Source organism: Sceloporus occidentalis, unplaced genomic scaffold (assembly GCF_023333645.1).
Source record: "Sceloporus occidentalis isolate IW3139 unplaced genomic scaffold, rSceOcc1.0.p SCAF_54, whole genome shotgun sequence".
Taxonomy (NCBI): Eukaryota; Metazoa; Chordata; class Lepidosauria; order Squamata; family Phrynosomatidae; genus Sceloporus; species Sceloporus occidentalis.
In genome coordinates, this window is record NW_028317034.1 from 1,263,725 (window position 1) to 1,279,440 (window position 15,716).

Genomic DNA, 15,716 nt, shown 5'->3' on the forward strand with positions numbered 1-15,716 from the left:
AAAGGCTTTACATTGCTTGAGAGTTTCTTTTGGGTTAAATGCAAATCAGGCCCAACTGATTAAGCTCAGATTTAGTGAATCTGTTAAAATGTTTCAAAGTGGATTTAAGGTCTAAAGTATCCAATTACCAGTATTGTTCCTTTGGTTGCTATGGTATTAGGATGACTTTGAAATTTTGCACCAAAATTGCAAATTGTACATAACTCCCACCAGCTCCATTTTGCAACTCTTTATATATGTATTATTGTTTTTACCTATACATTTTATGTATACATATATATAATCAAAGGCTAAATGGAGGGGGTTGGAATTACTAAACCACTGAATAACAAAATATCACTTGAAGCCACAGGCTCAGATGAGCTGGGAAATCAAAGTAGAGGACTGCATCGGGATGCGGGTCCCACGGGACCCGTCAAAAACCCTGCGGGCCCGGGCCGTCTTTCGGGTGTTGTGGGAGAGGGAGGTCAGACAATGTACCTGCGGGTCCCAGTTATCCCACATACTCCCGGAAGGCTGCCTTCACGTTGCTCGGACACAGCATCTCTTCTCTTGTTCCGCCCAGGTAAGGGGGTTTGGCGGGATTGGACACATATGCTTGCAGGAGCAGGTGGGATTGGACACATATGTTGCGGGAATGGACACATATGTTGTGAGAGTAGAACACACACACGTTGCGGGAGCGGGCGGTAATGGTCAGAAATTCAGCGGGAGCAAGATTAAAAAAACAGTCCCGCACTCTAAATCAAAGCATTATTCTAAGTGTGCATAAACCAGGGCTCAATTTAAAAACATTTCTTGGTGCCTGGGCTTTGCAGGGTTGCCATCCCTTTTCTTTTCTGCAGGGGCGCTGTCTGGGCAGACCAGCACAGCCACCCCGAGCCTTTGATCACTCCCACGTAGTGATTCTGTAGGCTGAAAACGTGATTGCCGGCAAACCAGCAATTGCTGCCACAGACAGCTTCAGGGAAGGGGGTTGTGTGTTGATTGGGTGCCCACACAAGTGTGGGGACCTGACACAACATCCCCCTGCTGCCTTATCGCTCCATGAAGGCGACAGCGCAGCGTTAACCCCTTCAATGCCGCGATTGCGGCATTTTAGGGGTTAATACCTGTTTTGTACGGGGCTCTGCTGCTGTGGTCCGCAGACCAGCAACAGCAAAAATGAGCCCCCCCAAAAATGAGACTCCTCCCACCAGACGCCGGTCTACTGTCTGTGTCCCAGCTGCCAGAGGGTTCTTCGGTCTCCACATGAGCGACAGTGGAGCGTTAACCCCTTCAATGCCAAAATTGAGTTTGACACATCTGTGGCATTGCAGGGGTTAACATTTGTCCCTCAAAAAAAATATACCCCCCCCCCCCCAAAAAACAGCACTGACCTGAAAGTCCAGGGTGCTTCCAGGTCGAATGCTGTGCGTTTAGTAAATGGGCTGATAATGATCAGATCACTCCTGGCGAACTGTTAGTTTAAAAAAAATCCTGGCTCCTAACTTTTTTAGCTGTAGCCTTGATTCACAACGAATTTGTCAAGCTCTGCATTAGCATGAGTGTGTATGTCAGCATATATGGTGTGTGTGTGGTGTTAGCATGTGTATGCATGAATGTAGAAAATGATTGTGTGTGTTACTGTAAGGTGTTAGTGAGCATAAGATGTTAGTTTTCATGTGTCTGTTACTGTATGGTGTTAAAGGAGGGGTTGACCCTGGGCACCAGGAAAATAAAAACATGATTGGGGAATAAAAAAAAAAGCTGTCCCCTAACTTTTTTGGCTTCTAGATCCAAACCAAACTTATCGACCCCTGGCCCACTTTGTAATAGCTCTGATAGCACTAAAAAGAGGAAGTAATTCACCTCCTTCTCATTGAATAGATTCACACGGACATTGTATATTAGAAAGTTACATTTACGAAGCATCTGTATTCTCTCTTTCTATGCTGTAGCTTTACATAGAAACATGGAAAGGGACGGCAGATAAGAACCACTTGGCTCATCTAGTCTGTCCAACTTTAACTTGTATCCAGGCCTAGACTGGTCTGCTGGCTGAGAGCACTTAATGCTACCTAGTGATAATGCTCGACAGTACCCTGCCTGAGTGTGAATGTAACATGTGGCCGCTGACCTTAAAGTGCCAGGCCCTGCCACAAAGTTTGGAGCCACAATCAAACAGGTAAAGTATTTTATGATTGGATTGAGTGGACAGATTTTCCATGTATAAAACATCCTCATGGGGTTGAGGTGTAGACTGAAGCAACCTTTAGCCCCTCGAATCAAATTTGTTTTCTTATAAAGTACTGCTCGATTATTAGACAAGGTTTTTTCCAGAGCAAATGCTCTGAAAAATACCCCTCGTCTTATAATCAGATCCTCCTGCCTGGTAACCTCAGCTGCTGCCGGCACTTCCATCAGGGCTTCTATCACCGAGTGCCGGCGAAAGCGCGGGCAGCAGTGGAGGTTGTCTACGCACATCGCGCAGACCTTCCCCCAGCTGCCAGAGAGGAGAATTCCCCACAGCGCTGCAGGGAATTCTCTGGCAGTCGGCGAATGTCTGCGTGATGGATGCAGACAACCCCCGCCACTGCTGGCACTTCTGCCATGGCTTCTGTGACGAAGCACCTGCGTCACATGACCTTCTGGTGCTCAGTCATAGAAGCCCTGACGGAACTAACGCCGGCCTCCACCCGCTGCCCCCACTAGACACCAGGGAGTCAGAAGCATTGGTAAGTCATGGGTGGGGGGGATAAGGCTTTTCTGGAGGAAATGCCTTTCAACTCCCTATATGCCACTATGTCCCATTATATACCTCTTAACCCCTCCAGAGTGGCAAATAGGATGTAGGTTAACTTTTTGCCTATGTTACGAGGGACTGTAGATTTCTGTACACAGATTCCTCATGGATGCATATTATCCCCAGTATTTGAGGTGCATGCTTATGCAGCAGTGTCCTAAATGTGGCCAATGTTAGGTTCTGTAGTATATTAAAAAGTATCTGGTTACATTTAAAAAATAATATGCATTATTCTATAGTAACTATAGGCTACCTGGGACCCTAAACTGTGCCTTTAACATCTATTTTACTTACTAGTTATATACGGTATACTAGAATAGTCGGTAAACCAAAAATACATTTTATAAAGTACTTGTTGGATTGTGAAGGGTATGTGGTTCTAAAATAGAACAATAATTTTAATGTTGTAACTTCTAATGCATTCAGATCAACCAGTGTATAAAAGTGAAACAGAATAATCGTGTTTATTACTTTAAATTGTGCCATTTTCAAAATCATTTATATAATGTACCACATTTGTGTTGCTTACATGCTGAGACCCAGACATTGTGACCCAATAATTGTTACTTCCACTGTCTGCAGTTGTATAAGCCCCTACATTCTTGTTCTAGCGTTATTTCAGCATTATCCCATTTGAATTAGAAAAATCTGGAATTATATTTGCTCAGTAGTTTCTTTTCTGTAGTACACAAACTATTGTGTAACTCAGCACATGACTATATCTATGCTCATAAAAAAAATCTGTCTTATGAAATACCTTTTAATAAATTTTTGAAGAAAAACAGCAGGATAGTGCTGTTATCCCTCATTAACCCTTTCAGTAAAGAGCACATATTTTTTTTTCCCATCGAAGGGTTGGGTCAGTATTTTGTAGTTTTGCTATTGTTAGACATAGGCAGAGGATGACTGGCAGCTTTGGGCCCAGGGGCTCCTTACTCACTTGACACTGGCACACACATGTACACACACTTACGCACTCTTGCTAACACACATACACATGCTTACACATACTTCCACTAACATTTACTCATGCTCACTAACACACACTGACACACTCATGCCAACACGCTCCCTCTTACACATACACATTCATGCTAACGCACATACACATCAATTTACCACCCCCTTACCCACTCGCGCTTCTTGCACATTGTGTGAACAGCCAGACTTTTACCATGGGGTCATGTAACCCTGCCTTACATGACCCTTCTGCATTCCTGACTTCCAGTGCTGGTCCAAACTTGTTCACAAAGGGCCAGTTTGACCTTGACCGGTCTGTCCCTGGATTTAGGAGACACATTTATAAACATCTTAATTTCTACATAAGGAAACTTATATTTAAGTTAACCTATTCATAGTTACCTTGTTATCGTTGGAGTCCTTTAAGGACCAATGCTGTTTATTTTTTCTGGACAAAACCATGTTAAGAACTTTTTCTGTCTTCTTTTAAGGAAGATTTCCTTCTCACAAGAAGTACATATTATTTTGTTTTTTCAGGACAGGGCTTTCGTTAGAAACATGTATAGATTGTTACAAATGTTTTGGAGGGCCAGAAAACTACCTACACTATTTTTAGGTTGTGAGTAACAAAGTTTTCTTATATATCCACTAGGAAAGGTTAGGGATGAAAAGGCCTGGGAAACTGGAGCGTGGAATATTTTATTTTACAATAATATATTATAAGTTTATGATATGATATTCAGGCTATGTAACATTGACCTTCATGAAAGATTCCTGAGACTTTATGTAAAGCAAATCCTGGAATACAATCAAATACTGCAATTCTCAAATAAGAGCAATACGCAGGGAAAAAGGTTTCAGTTTCGTTTGGTTGTGGGCGGGCTCCATCTTGTTGGTATACAGAAGTTGATTGTTTCTGTCCTTTCAGTTAGACCTTAATTGAGCTTAAAAGAGCTTAAAAAATTATCTTTAAAACCTAAATTATTCATATTAATGTTCTCCCTTATCACAGTGTAATGTTCACCTATAGTCTGAGTTTGGCTGGTAAATTAGTTCTTGTTTTCTTCCTCTCGCTAAAATGGTGAGACCCACAACCTGTTCTCATATATACTTGAAATGACTTTAACATATAGAGGCCTTGTCCCATTTTTAACAAAACATAAAGTTTTAAAAACAAATTTAGTTTATTATTCACTGAATAAGCTGTACTTTTATCTACACTGCATTCCACGTTCCCAGTGTAACAAAGTGATTTTGAATTTGTAAAACTATTCCACTCAGCTGTTTTCTAAATTTCCAAAAATGTCCTTTTTTCTGGGGGTAGAAGATCTTGAGACACCTACTTTTTAGTTTTTGTTTTTTTTTAAGATTTATTAATGATTTTGTTTTTCAATAGCAAGGATGTCATACACTAACCAGAGTTTCCCACAGAGTAGACAACACGGGGAAACAAGCATCCTAACTTCTAGCTCTATCTGACAGAGGGGTGAAAATGCTGCCTGACAAGCAATCAGACAGCCCGTTCTCCTGTGGATCACACTCACTGCACAAGCGGGCAGGGTGGTGACATTCTCTCTTACTTGTGATACCGATCGCAACCTGCAAACCAACATGATCAAACGTGGCCTTAAATAATAGTCCATTATGTCCATTAATAGTCCATAATATGTCCATTCTTACGGAAACAGTTGAATGCAATCGATGGTGTTTACAGAGCGGAAGTGTGAGTCATGCAGAATTTACTAATCCTTGGCGAAATAAGACTTTTGTAATTTAGTGCACCTCTTGTGGTTTTGGCTATTTTTGGTCAGACATGTATATACATTATATATGGAGTTAAATTCTTTGTTAAAATATTGTCTGATAAACCAGGATGTAGTGAAAGCAAACTCAGAACAGGGGACAATAGATATAATATATAATACAATTCACATGGTTATCCTTGAAAATACACTTACTTTTCTTTTTTTCTGTCTCTACTTAAGATATTGTTTTGTTTTTTTAAAAATCTGCTGTTTTGAACATAGATTGTCGTTCATTGTAAGGTATACGATGACTAAAGTTTAGCTTTAAAAAATCACTGGTACACTTGAAATAAATCTACATGTGATGTTGGCAATTTTTTTTTAGTTTTTAATATATTTGGAATAATGAATTTTCCATCTGTAGAATGTGTGTGCCTTATGCTTACTTCTCTTTCGTCCCTATTATAACAGGATTTACCATTTTATTCATGTGGAGGATTTGTTTTCTACCTCATATAACAAAATAAAAGATGAACAGACTAGCTTAAAGTAAAAGGCAAAATAGACTCCAATATATGTTAAATATAATTTTGGCCACTATAATCTGTGCTGAAATATAGCCTTGATAATTGAGCCCCATAACGCTACAAAACATGTTAGTGTTACTGTACCCTTCGCACTTGCAGATTTCAAAAGAGAAGGCCTTGTGGTAAACCTCATGTCCTCAGTAAGTCCAGCAGTAAACTTCCATTAAAACAGGTTAAAACAGGTAATGTTTCTAAGCAAAGCATCATCGAAAGTAGCAAAAATTGCTGGCCCTTTAAAATTTATTTCAGGTAACAGTTCCTCTGGGGCCATTGCCATTATTTAAAATAGACATGATTACATTGGTAGGTTCCACCAAACATCTAAGTAGTAGTATATATGTTCAGAATTAAGGTTCTTGTGCTGTAATACATAATAAACAAGTTCCCCGTGACCACAAGATGCTGGATCCTGTTGGTTTTGTAGGAAGCCGCATGAGGCATTGCTTATCCCTAGATGGGATATTGCACGGTATCTTACTCTCTGTCTGTGCATTTTATGTTGGGATTTACAATGTTCTTTAGCTAGGTAATAGCTGAAATTGTTGATTACTTGAATAATCATTCTGTTAATCATACAATGACAAAGTAAAGCATTTCCTGTATCCTTTTGTTGACACTGCTTTTAGCATAGGTGCAATTAAAACTACCTACAGCTTGTCCTTTCTTTATATTCAGTGTAGTTATTTTGGAGAGAGATAGTTTATAGTTTCACCTGATAGTATCTGAGGTCAGAGATCAGCATTATTTGAATGATTTATTGTCATGAAGATCTCCGCCTTCTCCTCACCCTCTCCAGGTTGGGAGGCAGACAGAAGATAATAGAGAAAAAGGAAGTTAAGACACATGGGGTTGTTTTTTTTAATAATTTTAATGTGTAAAGATTAATACACAGGTTTCTTTAGTGTATAAAACTGTGACATTTGGGGGGGAGGACTAGCAGATCCACTTTAGGGGTTGTTGTGGATTTTGGTTGTATAACCTGTTCAAAAGAATCGTCTCTGATAATGAGCTAAGGTTTTCTACTGAATCCAAGCAGTTTTTCCTGAGCAGCATTGTAATTTTTAAGAATGTCTGTTGGGATTGCCAGGTATCTGTACACGTGCATGTAAAACTCCTGGCAGTGCATATACGTCAGCACTAAATGCTTTTCCACACTTCCTGAGACGAGCAGTGCTCTGGCCTGCATATTGCTTACTTTGGTAAAATGTCTACAGACATTGAACTATGCACTACGCAAAGCCATTTCTCCCTTCATGCAAGAGCAATTCACCATGTGTAGACATTTTATTTCAATTTTGAGGCTTTGTAAATTGTAGACCATTTTCTTGACAATTTTCTTAATATTCTGTAGCTAGTTAGTGTGATAATTACACAGAAGGGCAATGATTCAATAGCCACTGTGTTCACGATTATACTGGCATCTGCTGGGAAACCTGGTTTGTTTTGGTGACATATATAGTGCTTAATTGATGCCCCTTAACCCCTTCATTCTCCTATAGACGTACCGGGACGTCCAAAAAACGCCTATTAAGAATCCCCTATGGACGTCCCGCCCTTCGTCCAGCCTGGACTCCCCACTGACAGCAGAAGCCAGCATTGCCGGCTTTCTGCTGTCCGATCTCCTGTAACAGCTTCCGGCATGAAAGCCGGTAAGCTGTTACACTATAAACTGTCCGATCGCGCAGTTTCAAACGCGCGATCGGGCATTCCCTTCCGGGTTGCGTCACTGCTGACGTAACCCGGAAGGTCATCGGAGGAGCTCCGATGAGGCACAGAGACGCTGCGATCTCAGTGTCACAGTGCGATCGGTGCAGGGGGATCGGGGGAGGGGAGTGAGAAACCATGTCTCTCACTCACCTCCCGTCCTGAAAGAGAAAAGCTGAAGAAAAAAAAGTGAATTCATTAAAAAAATAATATTAAATAAATCATTAAAATAATAATATAAATAATACGGAAAAAAATTATAATGTGAGCTGCGATGTCATTGTGACATCACTGGTATGTTCAGGAGGTCCCTAAGAGGACCTCTAACCATTTCTGTGTTAAAAAAATATATAAAAAATACAAAAAAAATGTAAAAAAAATTAAAATAAAAAAAATGTTTTTTTTAAGAATATATTAAAAAACCTTACTTCCCAATGCCCTGGCAAAACATCTAGCCAGTATAACCCTCCTGCCCCCGTTCAAAACCCCCAAACCCATTAAGCCATAGGCATAAAAAGTATACAAAATTGTACACCTTATAGTATGCTCCCCCTGGTGCTGGGAAAGTCTGGAAAATCTATATAAATTAGGTATTTCTGAAATCAGGACACCTGAATTGATAAACTTGGAGGGGATTTTCCATCACTTTACCTAATTTTGTGAGGATTCAGGATAGTTTTTTTTTTCTAATCTTCGCTAGTTACTAAATTTCTCATTCTAAATTTTCAGCTAATCATCCAACTATGATATGAAACGAAAGCTCAATCTCTCCTTGAAAAAACAATATATAGTTTACATGGGTACACTATTCACAGGAAAGGAGAATAATCGCTAAACCGACATACCCCAAAAATGGCAAAATTGCTCCGGGCTTTGAGGTACCAAAAACCCCTGGGATTGAAGAGGTTAAGTCATGTTGGTATTGCTTTGTTTTTAAATAATGCTACTTGATAAAATAAATGAAAAGCAAGAAACAGTATTGTATGTGTGTATGTTATTGTACATAATATATGCTGGTCGAGAGAAGGATCATATTTTTATTTTAACGCATAATGTTTTTTATGTACTAGGGATTGATCAATATAAAGTTACTTCCCGCGAATCTACATTAAAGGGACAGTCATTTCATTCATTCAGAGGTTAGTGACACAAACTAAGTTTGCTTCACTGCCCTTGTCCCTCTGTATCCTATGGAGCTTACATGCCATTCAACGTACATGTCCCCTTGCATCAGGGTCCAACACAGTTCCTGTTGCTGATATGAAAGTCTTAGTGTGGGCAAGTGAAGGGCCACATCAGCACCATGCTGGCCGTAGAGGGCTTGGAGAGCAGCGGTTTCACATAAATGCATCTAGGTAAAGAAATGGGACAGGTTTCTGACAGTTCTTGTATGGCCAGAATATGAACATTAAAACAGAAAAACAAAGGTTACTCACACAGTGCAGTTTCTGAGCTGCACTAAGATGGGCACTAAGTACCAAAATATATTATGAGCGGAAATGTTTCAAGTGGATCATTGTTGAAGACACTAAATTTCTAAATTTCACACATCAGAGATGGAAACAACCATCCCAAAACTGATATCAAAGTCTGGTTGAGTGTATGGTTCTGGTAAGAGAGGAGTGCCAGCTTTCTGGTAGACAACATGGTGGTCTGTTTGGTATTTAAGGTAGTTGCAGGAGGCGTGTAATACCATTAATATAACAGATGCTATGTTGTGTTTCTTTCTTTTTCTTCTTGTAATATTAATTATCACGATTAATATACTTTTTTAATAAAAAGAAAACATGAGTGATTAAGTGTACAGATAAATGTGCAGTTTTAACTGTTTTCCTAGATTAATACACAGCCACTAAAATTCAATTAAAGTTGATTGTAATGTAAAAACAAGGTTTTAATGCTGATTAAAGAGATTTTCTTTTTACAGACTCTTACTAGGAATTTGTATCTAGGCTGATTAACAATGTAGATTATAAAATGTTGTTTGTACACATTAAATTAAGATAAGCATGAGAACATTTTCTGCATTTCATTTGCATCACATGAACTTTTCTTTTGAAAGGACATGACATGGTGCCAAACCATTACCCCAAATGAGTGGGGTATTAGTGGGGTATAACTTTTTTATAATAAATGTTTATTATAATGTTTCTGATAGTATAGTAACATCTTTGCTTTAACGCAGTACTGAGCTACACTGGTCCCGTAATGCAGCATGTTTCGGTTTTGAGCTCAAATGGCATAACTCCCAGCTAGGTTTACATGGTCATCATACACAGTAAAGGGATGCACAAAGATTTCGGGGATGGAATCAGGAATTTTTGGATGTAACAAGAGCCAGAGACAAACTTGACATAATTCACAGAATAAAATGTATATATTTACCAGCAACACATTAATTGTACTGTACGACACTTGGTGTATCCATATTACCATGGATGCTGCATATTGCCATCCATTATGCAGATTATGATTTTAGCCACAACTGCCAGAAGAATTGTTCAGGAAACAAAGAAAAAACCTACAGGTAACCTCAGGAGAAATACAGGCTTCTCTGGTAAAAAGACAGTGTGGTTGTTTCAAGGATCACAATATGATGATACTTGAACAAAAATGAGCTTCATGGTCGAGTTGCCAGAAAGAAGCCTTTACTGCTACAATGCCACAAAAAAGCCCTGTTACAATATGCAGGACAACACCTTGACATGCCTCACAGCTTCTGCCACACTGCAATTTTGAGTGACGAGACCAAAATAGAGCTTTATGGTCATTCAATTGCAAAACAAACTGAAATCTTTGAGGGGGAAAAAACACCTATGCAACCAGGTTATTGTGAGTTGGGTTTTTTTTCCCCTCAAAGATTTCAGTTTGTTTTGCAATTGAATTGTTCACATTAAAGGTGGAAAAAGTTCTGCCATGATTTATCTTTGTCTCATTCTTTAACATCAAAAGAACCTGGAATTTTAACAGGGGTGTGTAGACTTTTTATATCCACTGTATGTTTGGAGAGGGGTCAACAAGGCGTATAGCGAAAAGATTACCATCACCAGTTTGAAGCATGGTGGTAGCTCACTGATGTTTTGGGAATGTGTGAATCTTGGAAATGGGAATCTAAAGGAAATGGGAATCTTGAGAAAATTCATGACAAGATGAATGCAGCATGTTATAAGAAAATACTGGAAGACAATTTGCATTCTTCCGCAGAAAAGCTGCGTTTGGGACGCTTTTGGACTTTCCAGCATGACAATGACCCTAAGCACAAGGCCAAGTTGACCCTCCAGAGGTGACAGCAGAAAAAGGTGAAGGTTCTAGAGGGGCCAGCACAGTCTCCTGACCATAATATCATTGAGTCACTCTGGTGAGATCTCAAATATGTGGTTCATGCAAGCCGACCAAAAAGTTTACATGACCTAGATGCATTTTGCCATGATGAATGGGCAGCTATACCACCTGGCAAGAATTTGGGCTCATAGACAACTAGTACATTAGACTGCATGCTGTCATTGATGCTAAAGGGGCAATACACAGTATTAAGAACTAAGGGTATGCAGACTTTTCTTTGTTGCCATGTCTTGTTTTATGATTGTGCCATTCTGTTTAGAACTTAGAGAAATCAGTTTTGCCAGCTCACTCATGTTTTCTTTAAAAAAAGTACATAACTAACCAATTCTTCAAGGGTATGCAAACTTTTGAGGACAGCTCTTCCGCTCCCTTGCTCTCCTCACACGCTGCTTCCATCTGAGTGCTGGGAAATTACATCATACAGCTCAGACCCAGCATTCTGGAAATGAGACAGCATGGTATGCCCGGTCTGGGGGGTTGTCAGCGGTGTTGGCGTTAAGAGCTCCTTTGCCAAACCCTAGGAGCAAGGAAGCAATTTCTTGTTGCCATGCTTATTCTATTAAGTCTTTTTAAATGTGAGATACTGACTGTGTAATTAGAATTTTGAAGAGTGTAACTTGTGTTGTATTGTTTATTTTCTTTATTTTCTTTGTTATTTACAAACTAAAAACTATATAGCATTTTTTACTTTATCTTCAAAATATGGTTAGTTTTTACTTAGTCTTTTGCAAGATTTCACAAGAATAAAGCATTTCAATATTAATATAGGTTTACCAAGACTTTAGTTTAAAAGGAAGGTAAATTATTTAGCTTACACTGTTTTGTATGTTACTACATATGATACAGTGAGAAGTTTTCAAGTACGTGGACTGCTTTGATGGTGTGGGTTAATTGTTTTGAGTCAAGCTTTTTCAACATGGCTGATGTTAATAATTCATTGTGTGCCTAACGTGCTTTTATCTCTTTCTTACTTTTAGGCTAGAGTTTTGTATGATTTTGTTGCTGAACCAGGAAATAATGAGCTGACAGTCAAAGAAGGGGACATTTTAACAATAACCAACAAGGTGGGCAAATGGCTATAGGAACAGGCCTTGTTGATTTATATGCATGCTAATATATATAATCTCTTTATGCCTATGGAAAAGTTTACTCGACAGGGCAGAAAACCAATATGTTCCTTTGAATGGAATGCAAGACGTTTAGGGTTATGAGACGGAAGAGATAAGGGAAGTGAAGTAGGTTTCTTTAGGAAGAGTGAAAACAGAGTAGTAGGAATGTACATCAATTTATAGCCCGAGAAGTGACACTTAGAATGAGACTTCCACCAACTACATCCAGCAGTGCAGGAACAACTTAAAAAGTGGGCAGGTTATTGTCAAGTGCCAGGGTATATATATGGGCAATATTAGATATATTTAAATACTTATGTGTTGTTAGGCCTCATGCCCTGTTTCCAGTTCACCTATTCTGCAAAAGGGAATGTAAACATTTTTGGTGAAAAAAAATAATTAAGATAAGTAAATTGCAATCCAGGTAAATCAGCCAATTAAAAAGTTCATCATAAGTGACTTACTGGCATGTGTATATATATATAAAAAAAAAAAAAGGCTAAATTTCTACATAAAGCACAATGGTAGCTTGTAAATAAACCTGTGTAATACACTATATGGACAACAGTATTGGGACACACTTATTATTGAATTCAGGTGTTCAACCAATTGCCACAGGTGTATAAAATCAAGCACCCAGCCATGCAGTCTGCATTTACAAACATTTGTGAAAAAAATGGGCCGTTCTGAAGAGCTCAGTAAATTCAAGTGTAGTACTGGGAATGGATTCTACCTTTGCAATAAGTCAGTTCATGAAACTTCATTCCTGCTAGATATTCCTCAGTCAACTGTAAGTGGTATTATTGGAAAATTGAAGCATTAAGAAGCGGCAGCAGCAACTCGGCTACAAAGCAGTAGACCGCGTAAAGTCACAGAGGCGCATGTGCGTAAAAGTCACCAACGCTCCGCTGATTCCATAGGTGAAGAGTTCCCAACATCCACTGGCGCAAAAACTGTGCAGCAGGAGCTTTATGGAATGGTTTCCATGGCTGGGCAGCTGAATGCAAGCCTCACATCACCAAGTAGAATGCCAAGCGTCGGATCCAGTGGTGTATAGCACTCCTCCGCTGGACTTTGGAGCAGTGTAAACTTGTCATGTGGAGTGACGAATCACGCTTCTCTGTTTGGCAGTCTGATGGGAGAGTCTGGGTTTGACAGATGCCAGGAGAACATTACCTGCCTGACTGCATTGTGCCAACTGTAAAGTTTGGTAGATGAGGGATAATATTATGGGGCTGGTTTTCTGGGGTAAGACCCCTTACTTCCAATGAAGGGAAATCTTAATGCTTCGGCATTAATCAAGGTCCATAAAGACATGGTTGGATGAACTTGACTAGCCCGCAGTAACAGAGTATTATGAGCCAGGCCTTCTCGTCCATCATCAGGGCCTGACCTCGCAAATGCTCTACTAGATGAATGGGCAGAAATTCCCACAGACAGTGGCATCTCCAGCTTTCATATTTGGGGGGGCACATGGGGGGACAGGGACCAAAGTAGGGGGGGTAATTATAAAACGCTACATATACACACACACTCTCTCTCTCTCAATGCGTTAGACATGCATTTTTAACTACATAATATGTAGACTTAAGACTTTGATTAAAATATAATTTCCAAATAACAGCTGAAATGGCAGTTAGTTTTCATTATTTAATAATAGCCCTTGCTGCCAATATATATTATTAGACCCTGCTGCCAATATATAATATAAGACCCTGCTGCCAATATATGTATAACAATTAGATCCTACTGCCAATATATATTAATAATAGCCCCTGCTGCTGATATATATTATTAGCCCCTGCTGACAATATACCGTATCGGCTCGGATATAGGCCGCACGCGAATATAGGCCGCACCCTAAAAGTTAGGTGCTTTTTTAAAGAAAAAAGTTTCTGCCCCCCCCAAGATATGCTGCCACTCGGTCCCGAAGATGTGCCCCCCCAAGATATGCTGCCACTCTATCCCCCTCCGAGATATGCTGCCACTCTATCCCCCTCCGAGATATGCTGCCACTCTACCCCCCCAAGATATGCTGCCACTCTACCCCCCCCGAGATATGCTGCCACTCTACCCCCCCGAGATATGCTGCCACTCTACCCCCGAGATATGCTGCCACTCTATCCCCCCCGAGATATGCTGCCACTCTACCCCCCCGAGATATGCTGCCACTCTACCCCCCTCGAGATATGCTGCCACTCTACCTCCCCCCCGAGATATGCTGCCACTCTGTCCCCAAGATGTCCCCCCCACCAGATTTACCGGTGCAGACTCAACGGGGGCTGACGGGGGACATCTACGCATAACACGTATTCAACTTCCGGTGCCGGCACTTCCGCTGTGGGAAGTACCGGCAAGGAAGATTGTTCGTGCAGACGTTCACCGGCAGCGGCGATACGAGCATAAACAACCTCCGCTGCCGGCACGTCTGCAAGATGTGCTTTAAAATCTCCCTTGCCGAGACCCCCCCAGTGGGAATTCCTGGCAAGGGAGATTGTTAAAGCACATCGTGCAGACGTGCCGGCAGCGGAGGCTGTTTACACGCATCGCCGCAGCCGGTGAACGTCTGCGCGATGCGCTTAGACAATCTCCCGTGCGGGCACTCCCCCCGTGGGAAGTGCTGGCAGGGGAGGCTGTCTGAGCGTATCCGAGAGTAGGATACGGGTCCCCTGCACCGCTGCGGGGATCTGTATCCTAACCCCACTGCCTGCCCGGCGCTAGACTCCGAATATAGGCCGCACATAAAGACTTAAAGTGGGGGGGAAAGTGCGACCTATATTCGGGCCAATACATATTAGACCCCGCTGCCAATATACATTAATACCCCCTGCTGCCAATATATTTTATATTGAAAAAAATTGGACCCCAGGAAAGCATTTCCTTGGGCCCCGCTCCACGCTCCCTAGCATGCAATCACTCCCTCCGCTACCACACACACACAAAAAAATATTTTCCACACTGACCGTAGATTAGGGTGTCGCATCTGCTACACTTGAGGCACTCACCGCAGAAGTTATTCTGCCCGGAAAACCACTGAAGAGAGAGGGGCCCTCAACAGCGATAATCCAGGATTTAGATGATCCCAACAGTGAGGAAGCCTCTGTGTAGGTTTGCACTGAGTACTTTGCAAGGTGAAACAGCAATATGCTGTATACCAGCGGATCAGAACAGAAGGGGTTAATTCCAGAAGAATGGTCAGGGCAGCCAGGTCGGTAACGAAGCAGGTAGTCAGACAAGCCGAGGTTCAAAACACGAGGAGGTAGTCAGATAAACCGGGTCGGTACACAGGAATCACGGGCAGAGGTATAGAATCGTAAGGCAAAGAGTAGTCAGGAAATGCAAGGGTCAAAAACACTGATAAATTCACAGCAATTCACAGGAACACGAGAATAGACCACAACAGGGTGCCTGAGAGTAGCACAGACTGGCTTTTAAATCTGGCACAACTCTCAAGCCCCACCTCCAACTGACGTCATGGCCGTGC

The 15,716-nt window shown here is 41.0% G+C and overlaps 1 protein-coding gene across 1 annotated transcript in view; it reads left to right on the forward strand.

The window, feature by feature from the left end:
• Nucleotides 1-394: 394 nt before the first annotated feature.
• The window catches only part of LOC149288013 (sorting nexin-9-like), a 44,907-nt gene continuing 29,585 nt past the window's right edge, over nucleotides 395-15,716 (forward strand). The window contains exons 1-2 of the mRNA XM_089492154.1: nucleotides 395-565; nucleotides 12,101-12,187. Coding sequence (XP_089348280.1) covers nucleotides 395-565; nucleotides 12,101-12,187 — 258 coding nt within the window. The remainder of the gene's footprint in view (nucleotides 566-12,100; nucleotides 12,188-15,716) is intronic.